General features: G+C 32.2%; 1 protein-coding gene and 1 long non-coding RNA gene across 2 annotated transcripts; both read right to left on the bottom strand.

Annotated features, from left to right (window-relative positions):
• Positions 1-133: 133 nt before the first annotated feature.
• LOC127735828 (T-complex protein 1 subunit eta-like) lies at positions 134-26,643 on the bottom strand. The gene is made up of 12 exons (XM_052246213.1): positions 26,610-26,643; positions 24,193-24,346; positions 17,650-17,756; positions 11,713-11,838; positions 11,089-11,141; positions 10,538-10,709; positions 9,981-10,145; positions 5,737-5,870; positions 4,161-4,313; positions 3,061-3,212; positions 1,162-1,350; positions 134-509 (listed from the first exon to the last, which is right to left on the bottom strand). Exons 1-12 carry the CDS (start codon positions 26,610-26,612, stop codon positions 289-291), a joined length of 1,629 nt encoding a protein of 542 aa, XP_052102173.1. The 5' UTR covers positions 26,613-26,643; the 3' UTR covers positions 134-288.
• On the bottom strand, positions 12,121-15,360 carry LOC127735849 (uncharacterized). The gene is made up of 2 exons (XR_007998602.1): positions 13,943-15,360; positions 12,121-13,250 (listed from the first exon to the last, which is right to left on the bottom strand). It is a non-coding gene; the product is annotated as an uncharacterized LOC127735849 (long non-coding RNA).
• Positions 26,644-27,259: the final 616 nt, after the last annotated feature.

The following is a 27,259-nucleotide window of genomic DNA, read 5'->3' as shown; positions in this document are numbered from 1 at the left end:
AATAGCAAATTGAGTTTTGTCTTTGATATTTTATTTCTTCAAAAAATTGGTTGTAAGTGTAATTTGCTTTGTTTAATTTCAGTTGTCTTTCGTATAAAAGTGAAATATGCTGATGGAAACAAAATTACACAAATGTTGTATAAAAATTGTATTCACATTATTTTTTAGTACAATCATTATGATATGAAAATACAAAGCACAAAATGCAGCGACAAAAAGATAATCTTCATGGAGGGTAATTTGTTCAGAGACACATAAATATACAAATAAATAAAGTATAAATCTAGATCACATAGGTCGTCCTCGACCTCTTCCCATTCCACCGCCTGGGGGTCCGTCTTGTTGAGCTTTTGGATTTTTAACAGTTTCATCAACAGAAAGAATGAGACAACTTGCTTCTGCAGCAGCTGTGATGGCATTTATTTTAACCACTGCTGGTTCCCATACACAATTCTCAAAATTGTCAGCAATATCTTCATTAAGTACATCTACACCATACCAGATACCACCTGAAAAATAAATTTTAAAATTCTTCATTTTTACTACTCATGCAGAAAAGAGAAAAGAACAAAGGATGGAGTGGGTGTTTTTTTATTCTTGCTAATGATACATTATTTTGTCTGTTTGTACAGTAAGAACGATTGTACAGTAAGAACGATAGATTAAATGGCAGCTTTTGATTAACAGTGCGTTAAATTCAGACTTTCCACTCTACATAGAGCAAACAATAATCAATAAACCAAAGATGAACCAACATACTGCTAAGTGAATGATTCTAAAACATACATTCTATAAGGCTTACATGCAACACATAATCATATAACTGTATATCTTTATAACAGATATTGGCTAAATACACCACTGCATAACAAGATTGATTTGGAAGAGCAATACCATCTATTGTATTTAAAATAAAGTGCATATGCCATAACAAGATTGATTTGGAAGAACAATACCATCTATTGTATTTAAAATAAAGTATAAGCCATAACAAGATTGATTTGAAAGAGCAATACCATCTATTGTATTTAAAATAAAGTACATAAGCCACTGATTACAAAGAGCATGCACTATAACTTTGCTTAAAGTTTTACAAAAATAGTGTAAATCTCAATGAAGAAAAGAGAAAAGAAGACATAAAATTTCTTAGTTTATTCTTACCTTGTGCATGTCTCTGGCGTAATTTGTTGAGTATATTTGTAGCATCAAAGCCAGCATTTTCACATAACTGTCGAGGAATGATCTCTAAAGCTTTAGCCATGGCCCCCATTAATAACTGTTCTTTACCAGCTATATTTCTTGATAAGTTCCTCAAGTATTTACTTAATTCCATCTCTATTGCGCCTCCACCTACAAATAAAATCTAAGGCTGTAAAATAAATAAGGACATGCAAAAAAATTTTTGGTTTCCCCTAACCCTGTCAGGTCTGTTTTTATCCTCCCACAAATTTTTTCAAGACAGTGGTTTTATTAAAATTCTCTGTAGAGCGAATCCGCATGTGCCAAAATCAAAATAAAACAAAAAATTTACTAGCCCGTGGACCTTTTTGAATTTTCTTCTATTAAGGGGAAACCCAACATTAAATTTTCAACAACCTAACCTTTGTCATTTATTGTATACTCACAAAAGTAAGGTATTAGGAAATTAAATTACACCATAAACAAATATATCTTTTAACCCTTAGACTGCTACGCGCGACTATTGTCGTTCCGATAAAGCAGTCCGCTACTGCTACGCGCGACTATTGACGTTTCCGTATCTCAATTGTTTACACAGTTACCATTGAATGGGCGGAGTCAATATTCATGAGATTGCGGCAGTTTAGACTTGTATGGATTCTGATTGGTTAAAATTCGGCGTACTTTCGAGTTTCTCTTGACTTTAAATCAGGTATAAGTGATGAAACCGAAAGTGAAAAATTTAGATGAAAAAAGTAAAAAATTGCGGAAATTGTTTGGAGTGATGGCCAACACGTTCAGAAGTATTTCAATGATAACGATGTAACAGCGGCGGCCAATTTAAATGATTTGGACGAGAACAGAAGATATAATAGATGGAAATAGAAACATTCTAGCAAAACTGCGAACAGAAGACTTTTAAAGCGGGAACCACAGGGATTCCCCAGAAGATGTTCGAAATGGATGACATGAAACAGGATTTGCGATGTTTATCATTGCGCCTTTCAACTGTGAATCAATATTGATCACTGACATCGATAGATTCAAACATTATGTTTGTCAAGATTATTTATTGACGAAAGTTATATCAATGAACTTGTTGTTAAAACATATTTGTACATGGAAGTAAAAGTCGAAAGTCAGAAGGAAAATACCGGAAAATAGTTGCATAAAAAAAACCCGTTGGTCCGAGAAGAAACTTTTTTCTTTTGATAATCGCAATGGAACTAGTTCTTAAAAGAGATTTTTAACAATATTGGTTCAATTCTGAAGTCATGGATACCTTTGAAAAGTTTTTACATTGATGGATTCACGTTAATAAAACATGAAAAAAAAAATTACCTTTGTTTACCTCTATTTGCACCTGTACAGGTAATAAATGACCAGAGACTCACACAAAAATAAAATAAATAAAAAATACAGAATATAACAATACTTTTTTATATAACTTTTATTGATGAATATTCAATATTTACAAAGATATTGCAATTGTAAGTAAACATGTTTATTTCATCAGTGATTAAAATTTTATTCAGCAATACACAAAAGTACAATAGAAATGAATGCAGCAGTCTAAGGGTTAAGTTTATATGTTCACCTCTTTTGGTCTAGTTTAACAGATCTTTGCAGAAAAACAGAACATGTTGTATTTCAGCTAGCTTAACTTAAATGTTTATTTGTGTCTTTGAGTTGCTATCTCAGACGTATATACCCAACATCATTTGTTCATCGAGACAATTTTATGACAAAGTCATTAAAAATGCATTATTCTAAGTGGTCAAGGTGGTAATACACTTTTTTTGGCACAACTGTTTTAGCATTTATTTACTGTAAATGATAATTGGATAATGCCAGTCCAAAATACTGAATATGCTTTCTCACCTGCGACAACGGCATCATTCTTCATGGTTCTTCTTACAATCATTATAGCATCATGTAACGATCTCTCTGTTTCCTCTATAAACTGTTCTGCTCCACCACGAAGAATAATTGTACATGTTCTAGCTTGTGGACAACCCGTAAATAAATTATACCTGAAAGAATTATGAAAATGTCAATAGAGCATAATATCAAATATTATAACCATTATAATTCTATTTTATAATTATGCTGTTTTCTATAATAATTCAATTAAAACTGAAGTTGACTGACAATTAAGATTGAATACTTTTGACATTTAATACAGAATCCATGAAAATGAGAACATCCATATGATCTATAATTGTAAACTAATTTCGGGGTTTTCAAATCAAAATAAAATAATGGAGGCTAGTTTTGAGATGAATAGAATGCAAATTAATGTTCATATAGCAATACACACACAAACAAGATATTTTGTAAGCTGTTGCACATTATTATACCCCTGTATTTTTGGTAAACAGAAGGAAAGAAAACAGTTCAGAGTATGGCATAATGATGAAGCTTTGTGCAATACTGTAAATTCAGAAATTATTGCGTGCATTTATTATTGCGATTTTTCAAGAATGGACAAAAATGTGAGATTAATTATTGCGATATCATGAAAATCTGCATACAGATATATGTAACAGACATCATAATGCGAGTTCTTATTATTGCGATAGTCGACCAGTCGCATTATTCGCATAAATAAAAACCTCGCAATAATTTCTGAATTTACAGTATATAAAGAAGCTATGACTTTTAATTCCTTAAAACAATGTTACAGAAAGATAAACCAGTTTATACTCCTCCGTTTTGAGCAATGGTATAATTACAGGTTGGACAAGGACTATGCTTATAACAAGTTAATTGCAACTAATTGCTGCTTTTAACTGAAGTGGCAATCAAGGCTCTTGATAGAATACAATTAGGTAATTAACTATTTTTATGTTTTACATCATGTAAACATTGCATTCTTTTAAAGGCCAGACATGACAGTAAAGTATTGTTTGCAATACTTTGTTGTTGGTATCAAGACAAAAAGTCTGAAATACAAATTATGTAAAGTAACAAGTGCATACCTTTCCCCACCAATTTGGATTTCTTCAAATATATCACAGGTACCTAACACATCTGGTGACAGATTCTGAACTGTTGTTTGTATAGAGCCACCACAAGCTTTCATTGTCCTCTTCAGATCTTCTTCTACCACTCGTCCAGCACAAAACATATCTCTGTAATATTCAAATGCAAAATCACTATTTGAATTGTTAAGAATATCAACAGGCCAATACTATTTATTACAGCTAACAGACTCATAAGTATGAAATTTTGATGCTTCAGGTCTTACCACAATGTAATACACTGACAAAAGTAAAATTAAAATCTGCACTTGCTAGTCCTCTTATATGTACTAAATCTGGTTCAATATTACAGTTTGGTCCTACAGCAACTAGAGTCTATATAGTACATGTTTTTGTCCTTCATATATATATACACATGTAACACCAAATTATTTGTTGTGAATTGAAATTACAAAAATGTTTTTAATCTGATGTTTTCCATCTTCGCTAGCCAAGGGTTATGATCCACTTCCCTCCTCTCCACCCTTGGCGGATTGAGATAGAATTTCGGAGACATAAGGTAATGATTTTCATTGGTTGCAGTCGAAACACGCTGCATCCAATCAAAAAGCGCCTGTAACATGATCACGTGTAAATGTAGAAAGTGTATGTAAACAATTGGCACGTGCTTATTGTGCTACAAGTCTTTACATCCCTAAACATACGACTACATTTAGTGACAATTTGAATGTTTTTAATCAATTAATAGAAGTTCCTGTGTATGTTTCTTGCACAAATGCATGAATGTTAATGTATATTTTCGTTTCCTGCTTTACCAAGTGTGTTGAATCTAGACGCTACCGTGTTTTTACCTCCAAATTGAAGAGTTCAAGTGCTACCATTGGTCAAGAATAATGTATTCGGAATGGGCGTGACTTAAATCTACCGATAGATGGCGCAACATTGTTATCGCAAATGTTGGCTTAATCTGCCAAGGGTGGAGAGGAGGGAAGTGGATCGTAACCCTTGGCTAGCGAAGATGATGTTTTCCTGTTACAGACTTTATACTTTTGAAGATTGTGAACTCACTAAAAACATGATTAATTCAATGTCTTTATAAAAATAAGGAGATGTGGTATGATTGCCAATGAGACAACTTTCCACCAAAGTTCAAATGAAGTGGATATAAGCAATTATAGGCAACCGTACGGCCTTCAACAATGAGATTTGTCTATTTTTCTGTTTTTCAATTCATTTCAACAACAAGAATAAATAAGTCATGTAGGTTTTACAACTAAGTCAGAAATTACAAAATATTCCCAACAACTCTCAGAAAACCCTGCCAGATACCAGTGATGACCATAACTGACCAAAACGACCAGTCTTGACCGATGGACACTGACATTAATGTACCACAAACGTAACACGAAGACCACCATTGAAAAAGTGTGGCCTTGCTGACTAATCTGTGGAAATTGAATCTTTAAATATGTAATCTCATTTTATACTATCATTCAATACTGTGTGGTGATATCCCTGTATTGTAGACCAGATGCCTTATGTTATATGTTAACTTTTTAAACATCTTATTTACCTATCTGCAAAATACTGCGTGGCAACATCTCCAATAGGCAACTTAGATAAAACAACTTTAGCTCCACTCTTGTGTAAGATATCAAGTTTATCATATAATATCTTCCATTCAGCATCCACTATGGACTGGTATTCCTGTAATAAAGAGTTCATATACAAACATGAGATGGGTGGCTATTTAGGGATTGGTCTTTTGGTACAAGGTTACCAAAACAAATTTACAATTTATTTTTTTTTTATGAAAAAGTGACTTTATTATAACATTCATGTATACCAAATATGATGGATAAACAAGTCAGACAAACAGTCATCTTGTTAGAAGATATTTATCACAAAATAACCTGACTAAATGTCAAACTTTTCCACTAAATTAATTTATTTGACAGATGTATTTTTCCCTATCCAAAAATATTAAGATTGCCTGACTAAATTCTTGGTAAATCATTCAATTTAAAAATATCCAATCACAGTCCCTTTTTTGGTCAGAATAAGAACATTTTTTCTCACTAAATCTGACAATTTATCTATGGTTATGTAGGTTTTACAACTAAGTTAGAAATATACATTTATTCCCAACAACTCTCAGAAAACCCTGCCAGATACCAGTGATGACCATGACTGACCAAAACGACCAGTCTTGACCGATGGACACTGACATTAATGTACCACAGATGTAACACGAAGACCACCATTGAAAAAGTGTAGCCTTGCTGACTAATCTGTGGATTAAAATGAACAAAGCCTCATGTGGTCTTATATGTCTGTCATATATATAATTCATAACTTGTGAGGAAAAAAGGCCCACAAGAACATGTCCTGGTACATAATAACTTTCAACAACTGTGAAGATGAACAAGGCTGTTCTTTAAACATCCTTGGGTTTTAATCAAGTATTTTATTGGTATCATAAAAATTTAATGTTTAATTAAATATTGTTCCAGGATGGATTTACCTTGTAGGAGAAATAACTTTTAACAAAATATTTTCTCCTCTACCCGATTTGTTTAAAATTTGTTTTGTTTGCTTGATGAGGATTAATGCCACTTCCTGTACATTTGCACACTAAAATTAAGTTTTACTGGTGGAAAAAAACTTTGGTACATAGGATAAACCAACAACTTAAAAAACTTCAAGTAACTGATGTCACTTAATCAGGAGTAACCATGTTAACCACCAAGTTCAGGTAACCAGCATTGTCACAAACCTAGACTAAGTGTTTACAAATTGTTACTGGTCTCTTTCCTTTGCCTTGACCAAATTGCTGGTTCATCAGTCAGTCAGTGATGATATCCAATCACAGACCCCTCTTTATTCAAAATAAAACTAGGAGTGTCTGACTAAATCTGATAACTTATCTAAGGTCATGTATGAGGTTATGTAGGTTTTACAACTAAGTTAGAAATATGCATTTATTCCCAACAACTCTCAGAAAACCCTGCCAGATACCAGTGATGACCACGACTGACCAAAACGACCAGTCTTGACCGCTGGACACTGACATTACTGTACCACAGACGTAACACGAAGACCAACATTAAGGAAGTTTGGCCTTGCTGACTAATCTGTGGATTAAACTGAAATAAAATGCTCCGCTGGGGCGCAGCTTGATACGACCGCAGAGGTCGAACCCTGAACAGTTGGGGCAAGTATGGACACAACATTCAAGCTTGATACAGCACTGAATTTGGATTGTAATTAAATATTTGACACAGCATAGGTTTCTGACACAGAATGAAAGTGGTTTAAGAACTTAAAATTTTTTAATTTACCTATTCAAACCATATCATTATTATTTGCTTTTATATATAAATCAGAAATAACCAATTTAAAATGGAAAATTTTAAAGAAAAAAAATGAAAAAAAAAATCCCCCAGTGATATTGTTGTCTTTTTTCAAAACTACCTCTACCGTTTTTTATTGGGAAAAATGCATATTTTTTATGGAAATTGGGGAATTTGTATATTTTATTCTAAACACATCTCCGATTTTTTGCTGACCTTTGCTGTCTTTTTTGCACTGTTGTTTTCATGTATATTTTGGTTGTCAGACATTTTCAACCTGAAAGGTACTTTTCGGAGAGGGGAAAGAAACAGAAGCAATGATGGTACTTAATGCATTGAAAACCACACGTGTTACAAACACCATGATGATTCTGATCAGAAAACCGGATCTCAAAAGAGCTTTCTAATATCAAAATAATAACATGAGTACGATATTTACAAACATTACTACCAATTCCATCACTGTTTGGGGAAAATGTAAAACTTTTTGGGAGGAATTTTAAGCCATTTTTTTTTAGTAATTGGGAATTTTCTATAGGGGAAAAGGCCGAATTTCGGCTGTAATCTGAGGCAAACAATATCACTGTCCCCCCAAATTTTTTGAACCCCCTTATGATTCATCACCCCCAAACTCAATCCCAGCCTTCCCTTTGTGGTATGGTACCTTGCAGTACAATTTCAGAGAGATCCATACACTTGAACACAAGTTATTGTCTGGAAACTAGAAAATGCTTGTTTTTTGGCCCCAAATTCCTAAACGTTTAGGGCAATTACCCCCAAACTAAAACCCAGCTTTCCCTTTGTGATATGGATATGGACCCTTGCAGTACAATTTCATAAAGATCCATACACTTACACACAAGTTATTGTCCTGAAACTAGAAAAATGCTGTTTTTTTTCCCTTTTATGGCCCCTAATTCCTAATATTTTGAGGGAATTACCCCCAAAATCAATCCCAGCCTTCCCTTTGTGGTATGGTACCTTGCAGTACAATTTCAGAGAGATCCATACACTTGAACACAAGTTATTGTCTGGAAACTAGAAAAATGCTTATTTTTGGCCCCTTATTCCTAAACTTTTTGGGCAATTACCCCGAAACTCAATTCCAGCTTTCCCTTTGTGATATGGAACCTTGTAGTACAATTTCATAAAGATCCATATACTTACACATAAGTTATTGTCATGAAACTAGAAAAATGCTTGTTTTTTGCCCCTTTTTTGCCCCTAATTCCTAAAATTTGGAGGCAATTACCCCCAAAATCAATCCCAGCATTCCCTTTGTGATATGGAACAATGTCAGAGAGATCTATACACTTACACACAAGTTATGTCTGGAAGTTACAAAAATGCTTATTTTTGGCCCCTAATTCCTTAACTGTTGGTACCATAACCCCCAAAATCAATCCCCACCTTCCTTTTGTGGTATTTAACCTTATGGTAAAATTTCATTGAGATCCATTCACTTAAAATAAAGTTAGAGTGCGAAAACTAATGGTGTCTTCGGACGACGCCGCCGCCGGACGGAGACGACAATGCCAACGTCATACCAATATACGACCACAAAAATTTTTTGGCGGTCGTATAAAAAGCCTTGTGTGGTCTTATATGTCAGTCAAAAATATGATTCATAACTTGTGAAAATAAAACCACAAAATAATAAATTCTTGGACATGATAACTTAAAGATATAAAGGGGCACCAAAACAAGTTTTTAAAATAAAAATATATAAAATAGAGAGCACAAATGGACCTGTATTTATAGTAGTCAGAAGCTTATAAAGAGATATGCTTTTTGTTTAGTTTATCATTGGAAACATTCAAGAAACTGTCAAAAAAGAAAAGTGATGTTCTTCAATTTTATACACTTTTGTAAATCATCAACAAAAAAATTATTTCATTATTGATGTGAAAAATTTCATTGTACTATGCTTAATTTACTTTGCACGAAAAACAAAGGAATGGATTATTATCTGCTCTACTCCTTCCTGTTTTGAAAATAAATTTTTGTTAGATTGATTTGGTTTAATTTCACTCGTGTCATGTACATTTAAATAACAGCAAGTTTACTAATGGGAGCCTTCAATAGAGTTCTAAACAAGAATGTGTCCATAGTACACAGATGCCCCACTCGCACTATCATTTTCTATGTTCAGTGGATCGTGAAATTGGGGTAAAAACTCTAATTTGGCATTAAAATTAGAAAGATCATATCATAGGGAACATGTGTAATAAGTTTCAAGTTGATTGGACTTCAACTTCATCAAAAACTACCTTGACCAAAAACCTTAATCTGAAGCGGGATAGACAGACGGACGGATGAATGAACAGACGCACAGATCGAAAAACATAATGCCCCTCTTCTACCATAGGTGGCAAAAAAAACCTTACTAGTCTGGTACCTTAATTTATTAGAATTTCAGCATAACCTCTCCCTACTTTTTGAAATAGGATTATATGTTACAAACCTCTACAGAATCAACTCTAACTTCTGCATTATCTCTCTCAGCTTTCAGTTCCAATTCTATATTTAAAAGTGCTATTTTAGGTTTGGTGTATTTCTTTGGCTGCATTTCAAATCCAGCATAACTGAAGGTTTTCTTAAATGCTACTCCTGCTATTAATACAGAATCCTGTAAAAAGATGGGAATGCTACAATAAGCCTTACTATAAATGCCTTATCCACTATTTACAAAAACTTCTTTTTTTATCCAGTCTCTTAATTCATTGACCAAAAGGACAAAATTGAAGAAATGTATACATCAACTAAATTGTATTATCTGATTTTATTGCAAAAAAGAAGTTTCAATAGCACATGAAAATGCAAAAAAATATTGAAAATATAACATTGATAAATTGTTAAATTTTTCGTGAAAATAAATGTTTTGCAGAATTTTTTTTTTTTTAGCAAAACATTGCTTTCTGTAATCACAACCACAATATCTGCACATGTCAACTACCACCGCACCTAAATATGCTTTGGAATTGTTTTTTATTTTTTTTTATAGATCACATTTTTCTTTACCTCAAGACCTCCACCAGTAACTTTCTTCACACCAATCATGTTAAGGGGAAGTAACTCATCCAATAACATAACAGCATCAACTACCATCTTTGTGAAGAAATCTTTCTGATGAGCAACCAGTTTAGAACTCAATGAAGTGGCAGCACATTTCTCTAATAACTGTCTCATTTCCCTGTAAAACATAGCATTTTATGTATTTTACATTCTAGATATATACCTTAAACAAACTGAATATTAGGATAAGTGATTACTGGTAGCTGTTAAATTATAAACAATCAAGAGGTACCAATTTTTGTTGATTTTAAACTATGGAAACCATATCCAACTCTGTGATAAATTTTGCATATGAACTGATATACAGTTGTGATATTATTTTTAGTTCTTAAATAGGAATTTTAGCAATTCCTTCACAGAACTTTAAAAATTTAGACAAATACAAAGTTGATTGTAACTTAACACAAGAAACAAGGGAGGCTACATCTGATTTCACATATCATTTGAAAGTTACTTGTTTAATCATGTTTGTTGATCCAAATCTGTGAATGACTTACTTTGGATCACTTTTGTTGATCCTCATAGATATTTCTCTGATTTTCTTAACAGCCTGAAAGAGAGAAAACATCTGTAAAAGTATGAGGGACAAATTATTACTTTTTTTCCCTATTAAAGCAATACAAATTTTCTGTATAAAAGAGCTTCCAAATTCCTTTTTTGGTAATAAATTTCAAGTCTTGTTTGTTTTTAAAAGGTTTGCATTATATTTTCAATCTTACTCATTTAATCTAAAAGTTCTAAAACTAAAGGAAAGGGGTCTCCTTGATTGGCTGCCATCCTATTTGGACTGAAAATAAAATAGAAACATTCTACCTACAGGATTGCAACTGCTAGCCTTAAATAACAGATTTTCACCATATTGTGAGGAATATTTATGGCATTTTTGTTACATGTCATATCTTGAAATGTTTTTGTTATTTGTAGAGTGCTGATGGTAGATCTTTGACAGTCTCTTATAGACTAAGGGTGACTTTGATCTTGGCATATTGTGTAGACCTGTCTACAGTTAAAGAATGTATGTTGCCCTCCCTCTAGATGTCTTATTTTTGTCATTGGATTGCTGTCTCCTTGATGTTTACCCCACATCACCATTTTTTCATATGTGTTAACAAGTAACTTACCTCTGTTGCTGCCTTTCTAAAAGCTTTGATTATGATCTGTGGATGAACCGCCTCTTCTATAAATGGCTTGGCTTCTTTAAGGAACTCACCAGCTAACAATGTGACTGAGGTAGTTCCATCACCTACCTATAATCAAATAAAGAATGTTAACAAATACTTATTTAAATATATACATGTACACTGATATTTTATTTAAAGTGAGTTTTTAAAGGTTCAGCTACCTTGTAACATTTTGTTGTTGATTTCTTCTGACCTTTAACTTGAGGTAACTTGAAAAGATATCCGATTCATATTTTTCCATTGTTTTTTTTTTCTGTTTCTGGTGTGAACATGTAGATGTGAACCCTTTCCATCTGTAATTAAACCTCTCTTTTATAGAGTGGAAAGTATGTAAAACAGGGAACAACATTTTCATTGTGGTATATGCAGTCAAACTTGTATAGAACCTTTTTTTTTTTTTTTTTTAAAGATTTGAACAATTCAACGAATTGTAGATTTTACAAACTATGTAAGAGGTCATAGATACCTCCAACAACTATCGAAAACCCTGACAGATATCGATGACATTGTCATTCCTTTACCACAGTTGTGACACAAAGACCAAAGATACAACTGGCCTTGCTGAATGATCTGTGGAGTATTAAACTCAAATATTTGTATTATTCATAGGAGGTAACTTGAAAAGATATTATAAATTTGTAATGTTCAGATTCAAACTGGTAAAAAAGAAATATTACCACATCTTCCGACATGCATTTTATTTTACCTTTTTCAACTGGATCAAATCACAAATCTTTATCATAAAATACATGACCCTTTCCATCTGTTATAACACCTTTTCTTTTATAGAGTTCAGGAGCAAGAATGTAAAACAGAGAATATTTTCATTGTGGTATAATCACCTGTCATTTCCTGTATTTGCAGTCAAACTTGTATAGAACCTTTTTTTTAAAGATTTGAATAATACAACAAGTTGTAGGTTTTACAAACTATGTAAGAGGTCATAGATACCTCCAACAACTCTCGAAAACCCTGACAGATATCGATGACATTGTCATTACTTTACCACAGTTGTGACACAAAGACCAAAGATACAACTGGTCTTGCTGAATGATCTGTGGAGTATAAATCTCAAATATTTGTATTATTCATAGATAACTTGAACAGATATCATAATTTTGTAATGTTTAGATTCAAACTGGTAAAAAAGAAATATTATCACACCTTCCTAGTCCAAGAACACAGTTCTTTTGTAATGCATTTCTTTTAGACAATAAACACAAATTAGAAAATTCACACCTGCTCAACCTCAAAATGATTTTTTCAATATACATGATGTAGTGTACTACTTTGGGACAAATTATATCAAAATTATAGAAAACATCATCAGCTCTAACTTAAAATATGGGCAATTTTATGTTGAGGGGTCTGTGATTCAGATTGACAGCTTCAGAAATACTAATTTTTGACCTTTTTCAACCGGACCAAATCATTTCTTACCAATAAAATGCATGACCCTTTCCATCTGGAATAAACACCTTTTCTTTTAAAGTTCACGAACAAGAAAGTAAAACAGATAATGTTTTCACTGTGGTATAATCACCTGTATATGCAGTCAAACTTGTATAGAACCTTTTTTTTTAAAGATTTGAACAATACAACAAATTGTAGGTTTTACAAACTATGTAAGAGGTCATAGATACCTCCAACAACTCTCGAAAACCCTGACAGATATCGATGACATTGTCATTACTTTACCACAGTTGTGACACAAAGACCAAAGATACAACTGGTCTTGCTGAATGATCTGTGGAGTATAAATCTCAAATATTTGTATTATTCATAGATAACTTGAACAGATATCATAATTTTGTAATGTTTAGATTCAAACTGGTAAAAAAGAAATATTATCACACCTTCCTAGTCCAAGAACACAGTTCTTTTGTAATGCATTTCTTTTAGACAATAAACACAAATTAGAAAATTCACACCTGCTCAACCTCAAAATGATTTTTTCAATATACATGATGTAGTGTACTACTTTGGGACAAATTATATCAAAATTATAGAAAACATCATCAGCTCTAACTTAAAATATGGGCAATTTTATGTTGAGGGGTCTGTGATTCAGATTGACAGCTTCAGAAATACTAATTTTTGACCTTTTTCAACCGGACCAAATCATTTCTTACCAATAAAATGCATGACCCTTTCTATCTGGAATAAACACCTTTTCTTTTATAGTTCACGAACAAGAAAGTAAAACAGATAATATTTTCACTGTGGTATAATCACCTGTATATGCAGTCAAACTTGTATAGAACCTTTTTTTTTAAAGATTTGAACAATACAACAAATTGTAGGTTTTACAAACTATGTAAGAGGTCATAGATACCTCCAACAACTCTCGAAAACCCTGACAGATATCGATGACATTGTCATTACTTTACCACAGTTGTGACACAAAGACCAAAGATACAACTGGCCTTGCTGAATGATCTGTGGAGTATAAATCTCAAATATTTGTATTATTCATAGATAACTTGAACAGATATCATAATTTTGTAATGTTCAGATTCAAACTGGTAAAAAAGAAATATTATCACACCTTCCTAGTCCAAGAACACAGTTCTTTTGTAATGCATTTCTTTTAGACAATAAACACAAATTAGAAAAATCACACCTGCTCAACCTCAAAATGATTTTTTTCAATGTACATGATGTAGTGTACTACTTTGGGACAAATTATATCAAAATTATAGAAAACATCATCAGCTCTAACTTAAAATATGGGCAATTTTATGTTGAGGGGTCTGTGATTCAGATCGACAGCTTCAGAAATACTAATTTTTGACCTTTTTCAACTGGACCAAATCACTTCTTACCAATAAAATGCATGACCCTTTCTATCTGGAATTAACACCTTTTCTTTTATAGTTCACGAACAAGAAAGTAAAACAGATAATATTTTCACTGTGGTATAATCACCTGTATATGCAGTCAAACTTGTATAGAACCTTTTTTTTTAAAGATTTGAATAATACAACAAATTGTAGGTTTTACAAACTATGTAAGAGGTCATAGATACCTCCAACAACTCTCGAAAACCCTGACAGATATCGATGACATTGTCATTACTTTACCACAGTTGTGACACAAAGACCAAAGATACAACTGGCCTTGCTGAATGATCTGTGGAGTATAAATCTCAAATATTTGTATTATTCATAGATAACTTGAACAGATATCATAATTTTGTTATCTTCAGATTCAAACTGGTAAAAAAGAAATATTATCACACCTTCCTAGTCCAAGAACACAGTTCTTTTGTAATGCATTTCTTTTAGACAATAAACACAAATTAGAAAATTCACACCTGCTCAACCTCAAATGATTTTTTCAATGTACATGATGTAGTGTACTACTTTGGGACAAATTATATCAAAATTATAGAAAACATCATCAGCTCTAACTTAAAATATTGACAATTTTATGTTGATGAGGGGTCTGTGATTCAGTTTGACAGCTTCAAAAATACTAATTTTTTACCTTTTTCAACTGGACCAAATCACTTCTTACCAATAAAATGCATGACCCTTTCCATCTGGAATTAACACCTTTTCTTTTATAGTTCACGAACAAGAAAGTAAAACATAATATTTTCACTGTGGTATAATCACCTGTATATGCAGTCAAACTTGTATAGAACCTTTTTTTTAAAGATTTGAACAATACAACAAATTGTAGGTTTTACAAACTATGTAAGAGGTCATAGATACCTCCAACAACTCTCGAAAACCCTGACAGATATCGATGACATTGTCATTACTTTACCACAGTTGTGACACAAAGACCAAAGATACAACTGGCCTTGCTGAATGATCTGTGGAGTATAAATCTCAAATATTTGTATTATTTAAGGAATGACTGTAATATTTTTTCTGTCTATGAAGAAATAACATCAAAAATGTGGTGCACACTGAATAACCCGCATAGCGGGTTATTTTAAAGTGTGCAACACATTTTTTATGTTATTTCGAATAGACAGAAAAAATATTACAGCCATTTCTTATAATTTAATTCTAAATTCCATTTTAAACCGGAGTAAACCATGAAAAAACGTTGATGACGTCACGGTCACATGACAAAATTATGTCTATGAGCTGATAAACAAAACAACGTCAGCCAATCAGAAGACGCATTACATCCAAAATTAAATTATTCATATATAGATAACTTGAACAGATATCATAATTTTGTAATGTTCAGATTCAAACTGGTAAAAAAGAAATATTATCACACCTTCCTAGTCCAAGAACACAGTTCTTTTGTAATGCATTTCTTTTAGACAATAAACACAAATTAGAAAATTCACACCTGCTCAACCTCAAAATGATTTTTTCAATATACATGATGTAGTGTACTACTTTGGGACAAATTATATCAAAATTATAGAAAACATCATCAGCTCTAACTTAAAATAGGGGCAATTTTATGTTGAGGGGTCTGTGATTCAGATTGACAGCTTCAGAAATACTAATTTTTGACCTTTTTCAACCGGACCAAATCACTTCTTACCAATAAAATGCATGACCCTTTCCATCTGGAATAAACACCTTTTCTTTTATAGTTCACGAACAAGAAAGTAAAACAGATAATATTTTCACTGTGGTATAATCACCTGTATATGCAGTCAAACTTGTATAGAACCTTTTTTTTAAAGATTTGAACAATACAACAAATTGTAGGTTTTACAAACTATGTAAGAGGTCATAGATACCTCCAACAACTCTCGAAAACCCTGACAGATATCGATGACATTGTCATTACTTTACCACAGTTGTGACACAAAGACCAAAGATACAACTGGTCTTGCTGAATGATCTGTGGAGTATAAATCTCAAATATTTGTATTATTCATAGATAACTTGAACAGATATCATAATTTTGTTATCTTCAGATTCAAACTGGTAAAAAAGAAATATCACACCTTCCTAGTCCAAGAACACAGTTCTTTTGTAATGCATTTCTTTTAGACAATAAACACAAATTAGAAAATTCACACCTGCTCAACCTCAAAATGATTTTTTCCAATGTACATGATGTAGTGTACTACTTTGGGACAAATTATATCAAAATTATAGAAAACATCATCAGTTGTAACTTAAAATATGGGTAATTTTATGTTGAGGGGTCTGTGATTCAGATTGACAGCTTCAGAAATACTAATTTTTGACCTTTTTCAACTGGACCAAATCACTTCTTGCCAATAAAATGTATGACCCTTACCATCTGGAAATAACACCTTTTCTTTTATAGTTCACGAACAAGAAAGTAAAACAGATAATATTTTCATTGTGGTATAATCACCTGTCATTTCCTGTATTTGCAGTCAAACTTGTATAGAACCTTTTTTTTTAAGATTTGAACAATACAACAAATTGTAGATTTTACAACCTATGTAAGAGGTCATAGATACCTCCAACAACTCTCGAAAACCCTGACAGATATCGATGACATTGTCATTACTTTACCACAGTTGTGACACAAAGACCAAAGATACAACTAGTCTTGCTGAATGATCTGTGGAGTATAAATCTCAAATATTTGTATTATTCATAGGTCATATCTTTCTTCCCATCTTTTAATAATGAGAAAAGCATAAACCTAACTTTAATTTTTGACTGGTCTAAACAAAAACCTCCATCAATACATAGCAGGCAAATTTTTTACACTGGTTTCAAAATTATGTGCAGTCGTAGATTTCCTTGTTCAAACAAGTGTCATCCAGCTGGTTGCCAAACAGCAGATTTTTCATTCTGTGCTTTACCGTTACTACATATATTCTAGATAGGCAAAAAAGGGGGGCGCACTTGTACTGTCTTATCATTTAGGTATTTCCTGTTATACTTTATATGTATTTCTATATAAACAGACCTCAGCATCCTGTGATTTAGCTATGTCTACCAATGTCTTGGCTGCAGGATGGACAATATCTAATGTCTTCAGAATTGTAGCTCCATCATTTGATATAGTAGCTTTACCTATAATTCATAAAGTTTCTACATAATTTGTTTCAGTCTATATTTATATGCAAGTAGTTACATTATTATAAAATTTCTTTCAACTACTAGATAACTAGAACTCAACAAAAAAAAATGATTTTTTTAGACAAAATTTTACATACATGTACAATGAAGATACAACTTTAGTATTTTGCAATTTAACAGCATGTGTTTGCTGATTTTTTTTGTTTAATTCTTAGAAGAGAGGAGAAAGATACCAAAGGGACATTCACACTTATAATAAAATTGAGATAAGTCCACCTAACTGATGTGACAAAGCCATGGCAAAAAAAGAATCAAAGAGCTGAAAGCTCTAAGTAAAAATGACGCCATTGTCTCTCATATTGGGATATTTTTGATGCAAGTCTTGATTTTTACATAATTTACCTACTGAATCTTAGGCGACGTTCAGTTTATGGTAGGTAGGGTAACTGATAGAATAGATATGAATTGTTTCCACAATCTATAGTGTTTTTATTTGTTTGTCAAGATATATATATATATATATATATATATATATATATATATATGTGTGAAGTGAAAATAACTACTAGTTGTTCTGCTGTACAAAGAAATAGCTCAAGACTACCTGAACAATCTACAATATTCAAAGTAATATGTGAATTTGTTTCCCTTATTTGTAGAATTATTTAACAAAATGATTATGAAGAGCCTGTAGTAAGAAAGCTCTTATACAAAACATAGTCCTTATTCAAGAGATAAGTTACAGGTGACCTAGTGACATAATCACTGTTATTTCAGTTACCTAAACGTGATCAATTTCTGTAGATTTAGACAATAGTATTGTTATACTTGTTTCACAATTACAAACAATGTGACACCATTTATACAACTTAATTTCATTGTGAAGAGCCTGTAGTAATCAAGCTTACACTGAAATCTTAAAATGACAACATAAATTATTGCAAAATTATTTTTTTCAAATGATTTAATGTTTAGTACCGTAGTCATTTATTTCAAATAATTGACCCGTAATAAAATAAGGAGATGGGGTGTGATTGCCAATGAGATAACAGTCTGAGGTACTATCTACCCGAGTCCAAATAATGTGGCTGTTGGCAGTTATAAGTCACTTTCAGACCTCAACAATGTACCAAACCGGTTTATTGTTTTCATGTACCACAGGAAAAAGAGGAGTTGTGGCCAGGTGCTGCCAGGATTTAAAACTATTAGAATTACACAGTTTTGTCTGCATTCAGAGAAAATTTCATGGTGTAAACACAGCCATTTTTGTTGGTGTATATTAGATGAACCTTAAAGGTGGATTATCAGATTATTGGTCACAGGAATATTAAAGTGATTGTTGACTTTTCGAATATAAAAATATGCACAAAGAAGGAAATATATCTGATTCCTTGTGAAAATTAAAAGATAGAACATTGTACTTTACTGGATTTGGTAATTTAATTTCAAGAATGACAACATGTATGATCTGTTACCATAAGTGTAAAATTTGTCCATTAGCTACTGTTTATTATGTTTATGGTTGAACTGCATCTTTGAACTTTGTCAACCAGTCATGATTTACTTCTTAAGCTGTGTAAGAACCTTCTTGTAATTGAAAATTGGTCTGCCATGATCACGATTTCTACAATATTCTGAGTTCCTGACAAGTTCAAAATTTAGCATATTTGCAGTTTACAATACCCAAAGATCAGGAGAAACAACGATTTTGATTGGCTGATCACAGTTGTCTCCCTTGGAAAAAGTTTGAGAAAGTTCGAAATTGGGAACAGTAGAATTTAACAAAATCGTGCAATCGTGACAAGGGGTCAAAATCGAGTATTTCACGCCTGAATCGTGCAAGTTGGCAGGTATGACAGGTTTAGAAATTAAAGAATGAAAATTACAAATTTAAGTCTGTTCCAGTTGTATTTCCAACAAGATGATTGAAAATTGTCCGACGGTCACAAAGGTTAATGACCGCCATTTTGTACACAACAAGACATATTGAAGGGAGACAACACCATCTGTTATTTTAAAATGTACATTTGCAATGCTGGAGTTGTCTTTCTTTTACCAATGTATGAGCATACGAACATTCACTTCAAGTATGTAAAATACGGAACCGAGTTCGGAATGCGGATTGGAAGTCTGGTCAATGGTAAAAGAAAATTGACTGCGTCATTTTCTAATAAAATGCTCCGCTGGGGCGCAGCTTGATACGACCGCAGAGGTCGAACCCTGAACAGTTGGGGCAAGTATGGACACAACATTCAAGCTTGATACAGCACTGAATTTGGATTGTAATTAAATATTTGACACAGCATAGGTTTCTCACACAGAATGAAAGTAGTCTAAGAACTTAAAATTTTTTAATTTACCTATTCAAACCATATCATTATTATTTGCTTTTATATATAAATCAGAAATAACCAATTTAAAATGGAAATTTTAAAGAAAAAAAAGGAAAAAAAAATCCCCCCCCCCAAATTTTTTGAAACCCCCTTATGATTCATCACCCCCAAACTCAATCCCAGCCTTCCCTTTGTGGTATGGTACCTTGCAGTACAATTTCAGAGAGATCCATACACTTGAACACAAATTATTGTCTGGAAACTAGAAAAATGCTTGGGTTTTTTGCACCTTTTTGGCCCCAAATTCCTAAAAGTTTAGGGCAATTACCCCCAAACTCAAACCAAGCTTTCCCTTTGTGATATGGAACCTTGCAGTACAATGTCATAAAGATCCATACACTTACACACAAGTTATTGTCCTGAAACTAGAAAAATGCTTGTTTTTTTGCCCCTTTATGGCCCCTAATTCCTAACATTTTGAGACAATTACCTCCAAAAACAATCCCAGCCTTCCCTTTGTGGTATGGTACCTTGCAGTACAATTTCAGAGAGATCCATACACTTGAACACAAGTTATTGTCTGGAAACTAGAAAAATGCTTATTTTTGGCCCCTTATTCCTAAACGTTTTGGGCAAGTACCCCCAAACTTAATTCCAGCTTTCCCTTTGTGATATGGAACCTTGTAGTACAATTTCATAAATATCCATACACTTACACACAAGTTATTGTCATGAAACTAGAAAAATGCTTGTTTTTTGCCCCCTAATTCCTAAAATTTGGAGGCAATTACCCCCAAAATCAATCCCAGCATTCAAACCCTCAATCAGCATCATTTAACAGTAATATCTAAAAATGGAAATTACATAATAAAGGTATTAAAATAGAAAATGACATCATAGTCATGGCTAAAAATAAACAAAATCCTTAATCAGCAACATTTTACAGTAATATCTAAAAATAAAATTCCTTTGTAACCATAAAAGCCCATTTAAATACATCATGACAGATATTATAATAGAAAATGACATCATAGTCATGGCTAAACATAGCAAAAACCTTAATCAGCATCATTTAACAGTAATATCTAAAAATAAAAATTTCTTTGCAACCATAAAAGTAAAATAGAAAATGACATCATAATCATAGCTAAAAATAAAAAAAAAAAATTTTTATTACCAAATTTTAATTGGAGTTTATTAAACTAAAACAATAAATTTGCAACCATAAAACCCCATTTAAACACATCATAAAAGTATTAAATAATTCAACTACATCATAAGGCTATAAAAATAGAAAATGACTTCATAGTCAAGGCTAAAGGTAAACAAAAAACCTTCATCAGCAAAATTTTATATTGGCAAATTTCCAATGAAGTTTATTATACTAAAATTGTTGGCAAATTTCCAATGCATTTATTAACAATAAAGTTATTGGCAAATTTCCAATTTACATAATTTAAAAGCAGTGTAAGTGAGATATTTAAATGAGTTTGAATTACCAACCTTACACTGCTTTTAAATAATGTTTTGTACTTATTTGTCTATTAACCTGGAAACCCTTGTTTTTTCACCTTTTTTTCCCTTATTATTTAAAGGTTTGAGCCATAACCCTACCCCAAAGCCAATTCTTAAATTCCAATGTAACCTAAATTTACAATATACATAACTTCAATTTAAGTTTTTGATAAAATCAAACCACATCATTATTATTTGCTTTTATATCTAAATCAGAAATAATTAACCAACTTTAAGTGGAAAATTTTCACACATCACGCCCCCCCAAACTCAATCCCAGCCTTCAGTTTGTGGTATGGTACCTTGCAGTACAATTTCACAGAGATCCAATTACTTAAACACAATTAATTGTTGGAAACTAAAAAAAATGCTTATTTTTAACCCCTTTTTTAGCCCCTTATTCCTAAACATTTGAGCAATTATCCCCCAAACTCAATTCCAACTTTCTCTTTGTGATCAGAATTAACCAACTTAAAATGGAAAATTTTAAAGAAAAAAAAAAGGAAAAAAAATCCCCCCCCCCCCCCAAAATTTTTTGACCCACTTCCCTTTGTGGTATGGTACCTTTAATTACAATTTCAGAGAAATCCATACACTTGAACACAAGTTAATGTCTGGAAACTAAAAAAATGCTTATTTTTGCCCCCTTTTTTGGCCACTTATTAATAAATGTTTTGGGCAAACATTTTACAATAATATTTAAAACTGAAATTAATTTGTAACCTTAAAATTAAATAGAAAATGACATCATAGTCATAGCTAAAAATAAACAAACTATTGGTAAATTTCCAATGGAGTTTATTATATTAAAACAATAAATTTGCAACCATAAAAGCGCATTAAAATACATCATAAAAGTATTAAAAAAAATTTAACTACATCATAAGGCTATTAAAATAGAAAATGACATCATACTGTAAATTCAGAAATTATTGCGATGTTTTTATTATTGCGAAAAATGCGACAGGGTTATAATCGCAATAATTTAAACTCGCATTTTGAAGTTTTTTCTATGAATTAAACAGGACTTTTCTCAAAACCGCAAAAATTAAAATCGCAGTTTAGTCTAAAATGACAAAATCGCAATAATAAATGCACGCAATAATTTCTGAATTTACAGTAGTCAGACTAAAGGTAAACAAAAAACCTTCATCAGCAAAATTTTATATTGGCAAATTTCCAATGAAGTTTATTATACTAAAATAATTGGCAAATTTCCAATTTACATAATTCAAACATAGTGCAGGTGAGATATTTAAATGAGTTTGAATTACCAACCTTACACTGCTTTTAAATAATGTTCTTTACTCAATTATTTGTCTATTAAAATGGAAACCCTAGTTTTTTAACCTTTTTTCCCCTTATTCCTTAAACGAAAAAAAATAATTACCCCTTTTTTGACCCCCCCCCCCCTATGATTCATCACCCCCCCTTCCCCCCCAAACCAAGCTCAATAACAGCCTTGCCTTTGTGGTATGGTACCTTGTAATACAATTTTAGAGAGATCCATACACTTGAACACAAGTTATTGTCTAGAAACTAAAAAATGCTTATTTTTCACCCCTTTTTAGGCCCCTTCTTACTAAACGTTTTGGGCAATTACCACAAAACTCAATTCCAGCTTTCCCTTTGCGAAATGGAACCTTGTAGTAAAATTTCAGAAAGATCCATACACTTACACACAAGTTATTGTCATGAAACTAGAAAAATGCTTGTTTTTTGCCCCCTTTTGGCCCCTTATTCCTAAAATTTCGAGGAAATTAACCCCAAAATCAATCCCATCATCGACCCTTTGTGATATGGAATCTTGTAGTACAATGTCAAAGAGATCCATACAATAACACACAAGTTATGTCTGGAAGTTACAAAAATGCTTATTTTCGGCCCCTTTTTGGCCCCTAATTATTTAACTGTTGGTACCATAACCCCCAAAATCAATCCCCACCTTCCTATTGTGGTATTGAACCTTATGGTAAAATTTCATAGAGATCCATTCACTTAAACTAAAGTTAGAGTGCGAAAACCATTGTGTATTCGGACGACGACGCCGACGACGACGCCAACGTCATACCAATATACGACCACAAAATTTTTTTGCGGTCGTATAAAAACAACATACACAATGTAGAAAACTAAAGACTGTGTAAAACAGACTTCACCAAAAACTTATATTTTTAGAATTTATAATATAGCAGATGTTATCAAACATTGCTCTTTTCAAATCCTACTACATGAAATACTTCAAGCCCCATGATCCTAGACAAGTAGTTTTTCAAAAATCAAAAAATCTGTACCAACAACAATCAATGATTTGTACTGCACTTTAAACTATATAAAAGTTCTGAACATTAACCTACTCTAACAGCATAAAAATATCTCATTTTTGTATCAGCATGAAGGTGTCACCAACCTATAATACGTGGGGTGGTTTTTTTAAATAATAAAGGTTTGTGCTTCTTTCGGTTGTATCTGTTATTTCTAAAACTTCATTGCAGTTGTATACTTAATGTTTACTTTACATTCAAATAACTTTTTTTATAAAAAACAGTAATTAATCTTATACATGTTAAATTATTTCTTACCCTTATCATCAATAATGAGTTTGTCCATCCCCCTTGGACCAAGTGTGGTACGTACTGCATCAGCAATCGCCTGACAAGCATTTATGTTACTGACAATTTGAGGTACACCTTGTGAGGTGTCTGTACCCTCCTTCAGAAGAATTATCTGTGGCTGCTGCAATACAATAAAACAAACATTACTTCATAGTTAACTTTAATTGGTATTTACAAAGCTAATTTGGTATGATTGTTAGGTGTTTGTAAATCATGATAGTTGTTACAACTAGCTTTGGTGTATTACACTAAATATTTTAGGTGTAATACCACCAAATCATAGCAAGTTACATCCTGTTGCATACGAAAATAGGTCGAAAAAAAATATTCCCTTGAATTTGAGAGTTGTAGGTAATTAATCCTACCTTTCATTGAAGTAAAACCTTTTTGGTCATAAACATATATCTTGGGTATTTAAAAGCACCATTATTTTTTTTTTGGGGGGGGGGGGGGAGGGGGGGGGGGGTTTCTATAGAATATTTTGGAAACTTGAGGTTACATGGTTACTAAAGCTTGTACACAGTTTAATAAAAGGGGAAAATTTGATTGGTTAACTTCCAGTGATGGTTATTTTCTTATATGCAATGAAATATTATGTGAAATTTTTTCTATAGGTAAAGAACCACTAATTCAGACCCGGTCCGAAAGAACATACAAGAAAGTAGTACATATTTTAAACAAAATAGTTCCTACGCATAGCTGTATCTTTGTCAATAGTGGGAATATTTGGGTAGTTTTAGTATCAAATGAAAGCTTGGGGACTTGGGATCACTGTAGAACCCTTGTTGAAAGTTTTATTTGAATAATAAAGAAGTATATGAAATTTTAATAGGAGGGCTCATTTGGCCTGTTGTTCAGATCAGAAGTTCCTGTTTTTGTACTATCAAACTTCCGGGAACCAGTACGCTCTAATATGCAATTAAATGTATGTTGATTTTTTCAGCACAAGTCAGCATAAGGTACAGTTTTGACATGAAATAACTGCCAATTTATTTGAACTTAAGACAAAGTAGCCATTTATGCTTGAAATTTCAGAATTTAAGATAGAAAGCAATGGGGCTATGAATTAGTGGTTTTATACCTATAGTACTGGACAGGATAAAACTTTACTCATGCCAAGTATTTCTTTATTTGAAACAAAGATAAATTTTGCACATTTTTTTGAAAAGTGCAAATTTAACAAAGATTAATAGGGGAAAATCAATGGTGGTATTACACCTTTAGTGTTCTTTTTTGTTTGGAAAAGTGCATGATTTGAATGATTGTGTGAGCTTAAAAGTTTATAATTATTGTTGATGTTTATTGTTCTAAGCTTTGTAACACATGGAAATAAATGCTCTATATGAATTGATAGCGGATACCTTTGATCATTATGACAATATTCATTATTCATTTCGTCAAAATAATTCACAAAACAATAAAGGAAACCAGTTTACCTTTTTAAAAAGTTACTTTATTTTAAAACAATAAAAAAACTTTACATATTTTTTTTAATTCACTAGGCCTAACCAAAAAACAATTCAAAAATTATTCAACACAAAACCTATACAAAGGATCAGAAGAAGAATATTAAAGGGGGTGAACAAGCATTTGGACAAACGAACCAGGATTCTATATAATTCTATGCACAACATAGAAGATTAATACTGAGTATGACACACTCATTCTAGAAATTTCACAGTTAAAGGGTGGAACATTACTTGGTCCTTTTAAATTAGACTTTTTTCTATTTTTATGACCCCCCCCCCCCCCCCCCTCCAAAGCCTTTCAAGACCTCAAGGAAATTTTAATTCTGAAACACTAGACACAATCAAATTTAAGGATGCTAGGATTTAAAACGTTTCCAACTGCACAGGTTTTTTTATGAACTCAGCCCTTTTTACCCAATTGTTATGATCATTCATATCAAGTAACAATCAATAACTCAATCGTTATTACAATGCATACGGCATACTATTTAAGTATTTTATACAGAAACAAGCTTCGTAACGTCAAGGCAACCCATGTAAAACCCAAGGCCAAAACAAAAATTTTGTTTTAACAAAATCCATGGCAACATATAATTATCAAACGAAACAAAAAAGCGCAATTCTGTAAGAGTTTTGTTCTTTAATGTAATTGAAACATAAATATAAGCTCGCTTAAAAATAAGGAGAATACACTGTTGTTCAGGAATGTTCTAGACTATAGGGAGATACATGTGTATACATGCACTAAAACATGGGCATTTTCATCAAATTAAATAACAAAACGATTATTTGTGTCTACAATTTAATATAAAAGAGACCCTTATATCACCAAAGATGTGATGAAATGTTTTTAAACCGTTTAAATCGGTAGATGATTGTCGATTCTATTTCAGGTTGTCGAGAAGGGGAACCTACCATATTGTTGTCTTTAGTGAAGAATGAATGTAAGGGTAGATAACCAATTTTCCCCGCGGAATATTCGAGTATTCGGAATGTAATTTTTTCAATGTTGAGCTGAGACTATTATACTAATAAATACTAGCATAATAGTCCCAGTGTTGAGGGACAAAAGTTTTTACCTGCAGAGATATGTAAAGTTTAAAATGTTGATAGTTTCTATGAACTTATGAATAGTAATGATAAATTCACTCTTGTTGGATTGTTCGCTAAATTCTGTAAAATTGTAATGTCAATATTTAAGTGATATTTACCTTCCTGGATAATTCTGTACATGTATATATGTTTAATTTTGTTCCTGCATTATATTTGTTACATTGTATTGTTTGTACTATCATGCCTCATGTGAGGTCTATAGTGAAATAAAAAGTTTCAAAAGTTTTAAAAAAGGAATATCCGCATATGGGAACTCCGAAATTGACATTTAAAGAAAATGGAAAATCATGAGCTTTTTTCCGAGAGAAAATTGAGAGATATCATTAAAATTCAAAATTCAAAATAGACACAATAGTTTCAGTTTTCCTTGGGAAGACTGGCTGGACGGACTGATATGTAGGCATATCAGTAATCTGGGACTATCATACCAAGATTAATTAAATTAGGTGTAC

This window comes from Mytilus californianus, unplaced genomic scaffold, assembly GCF_021869535.1.
Source record: "Mytilus californianus isolate M0D057914Y unplaced genomic scaffold, xbMytCali1.0.p SCAF_3, whole genome shotgun sequence".
NCBI classification, from domain to species: domain Eukaryota; kingdom Metazoa; phylum Mollusca; class Bivalvia; order Mytilida; family Mytilidae; genus Mytilus; species Mytilus californianus.
The sequence above is the reverse complement of the archived record's forward strand: the minus strand, read 5'-3'. Positions and strand labels throughout refer to the sequence as shown.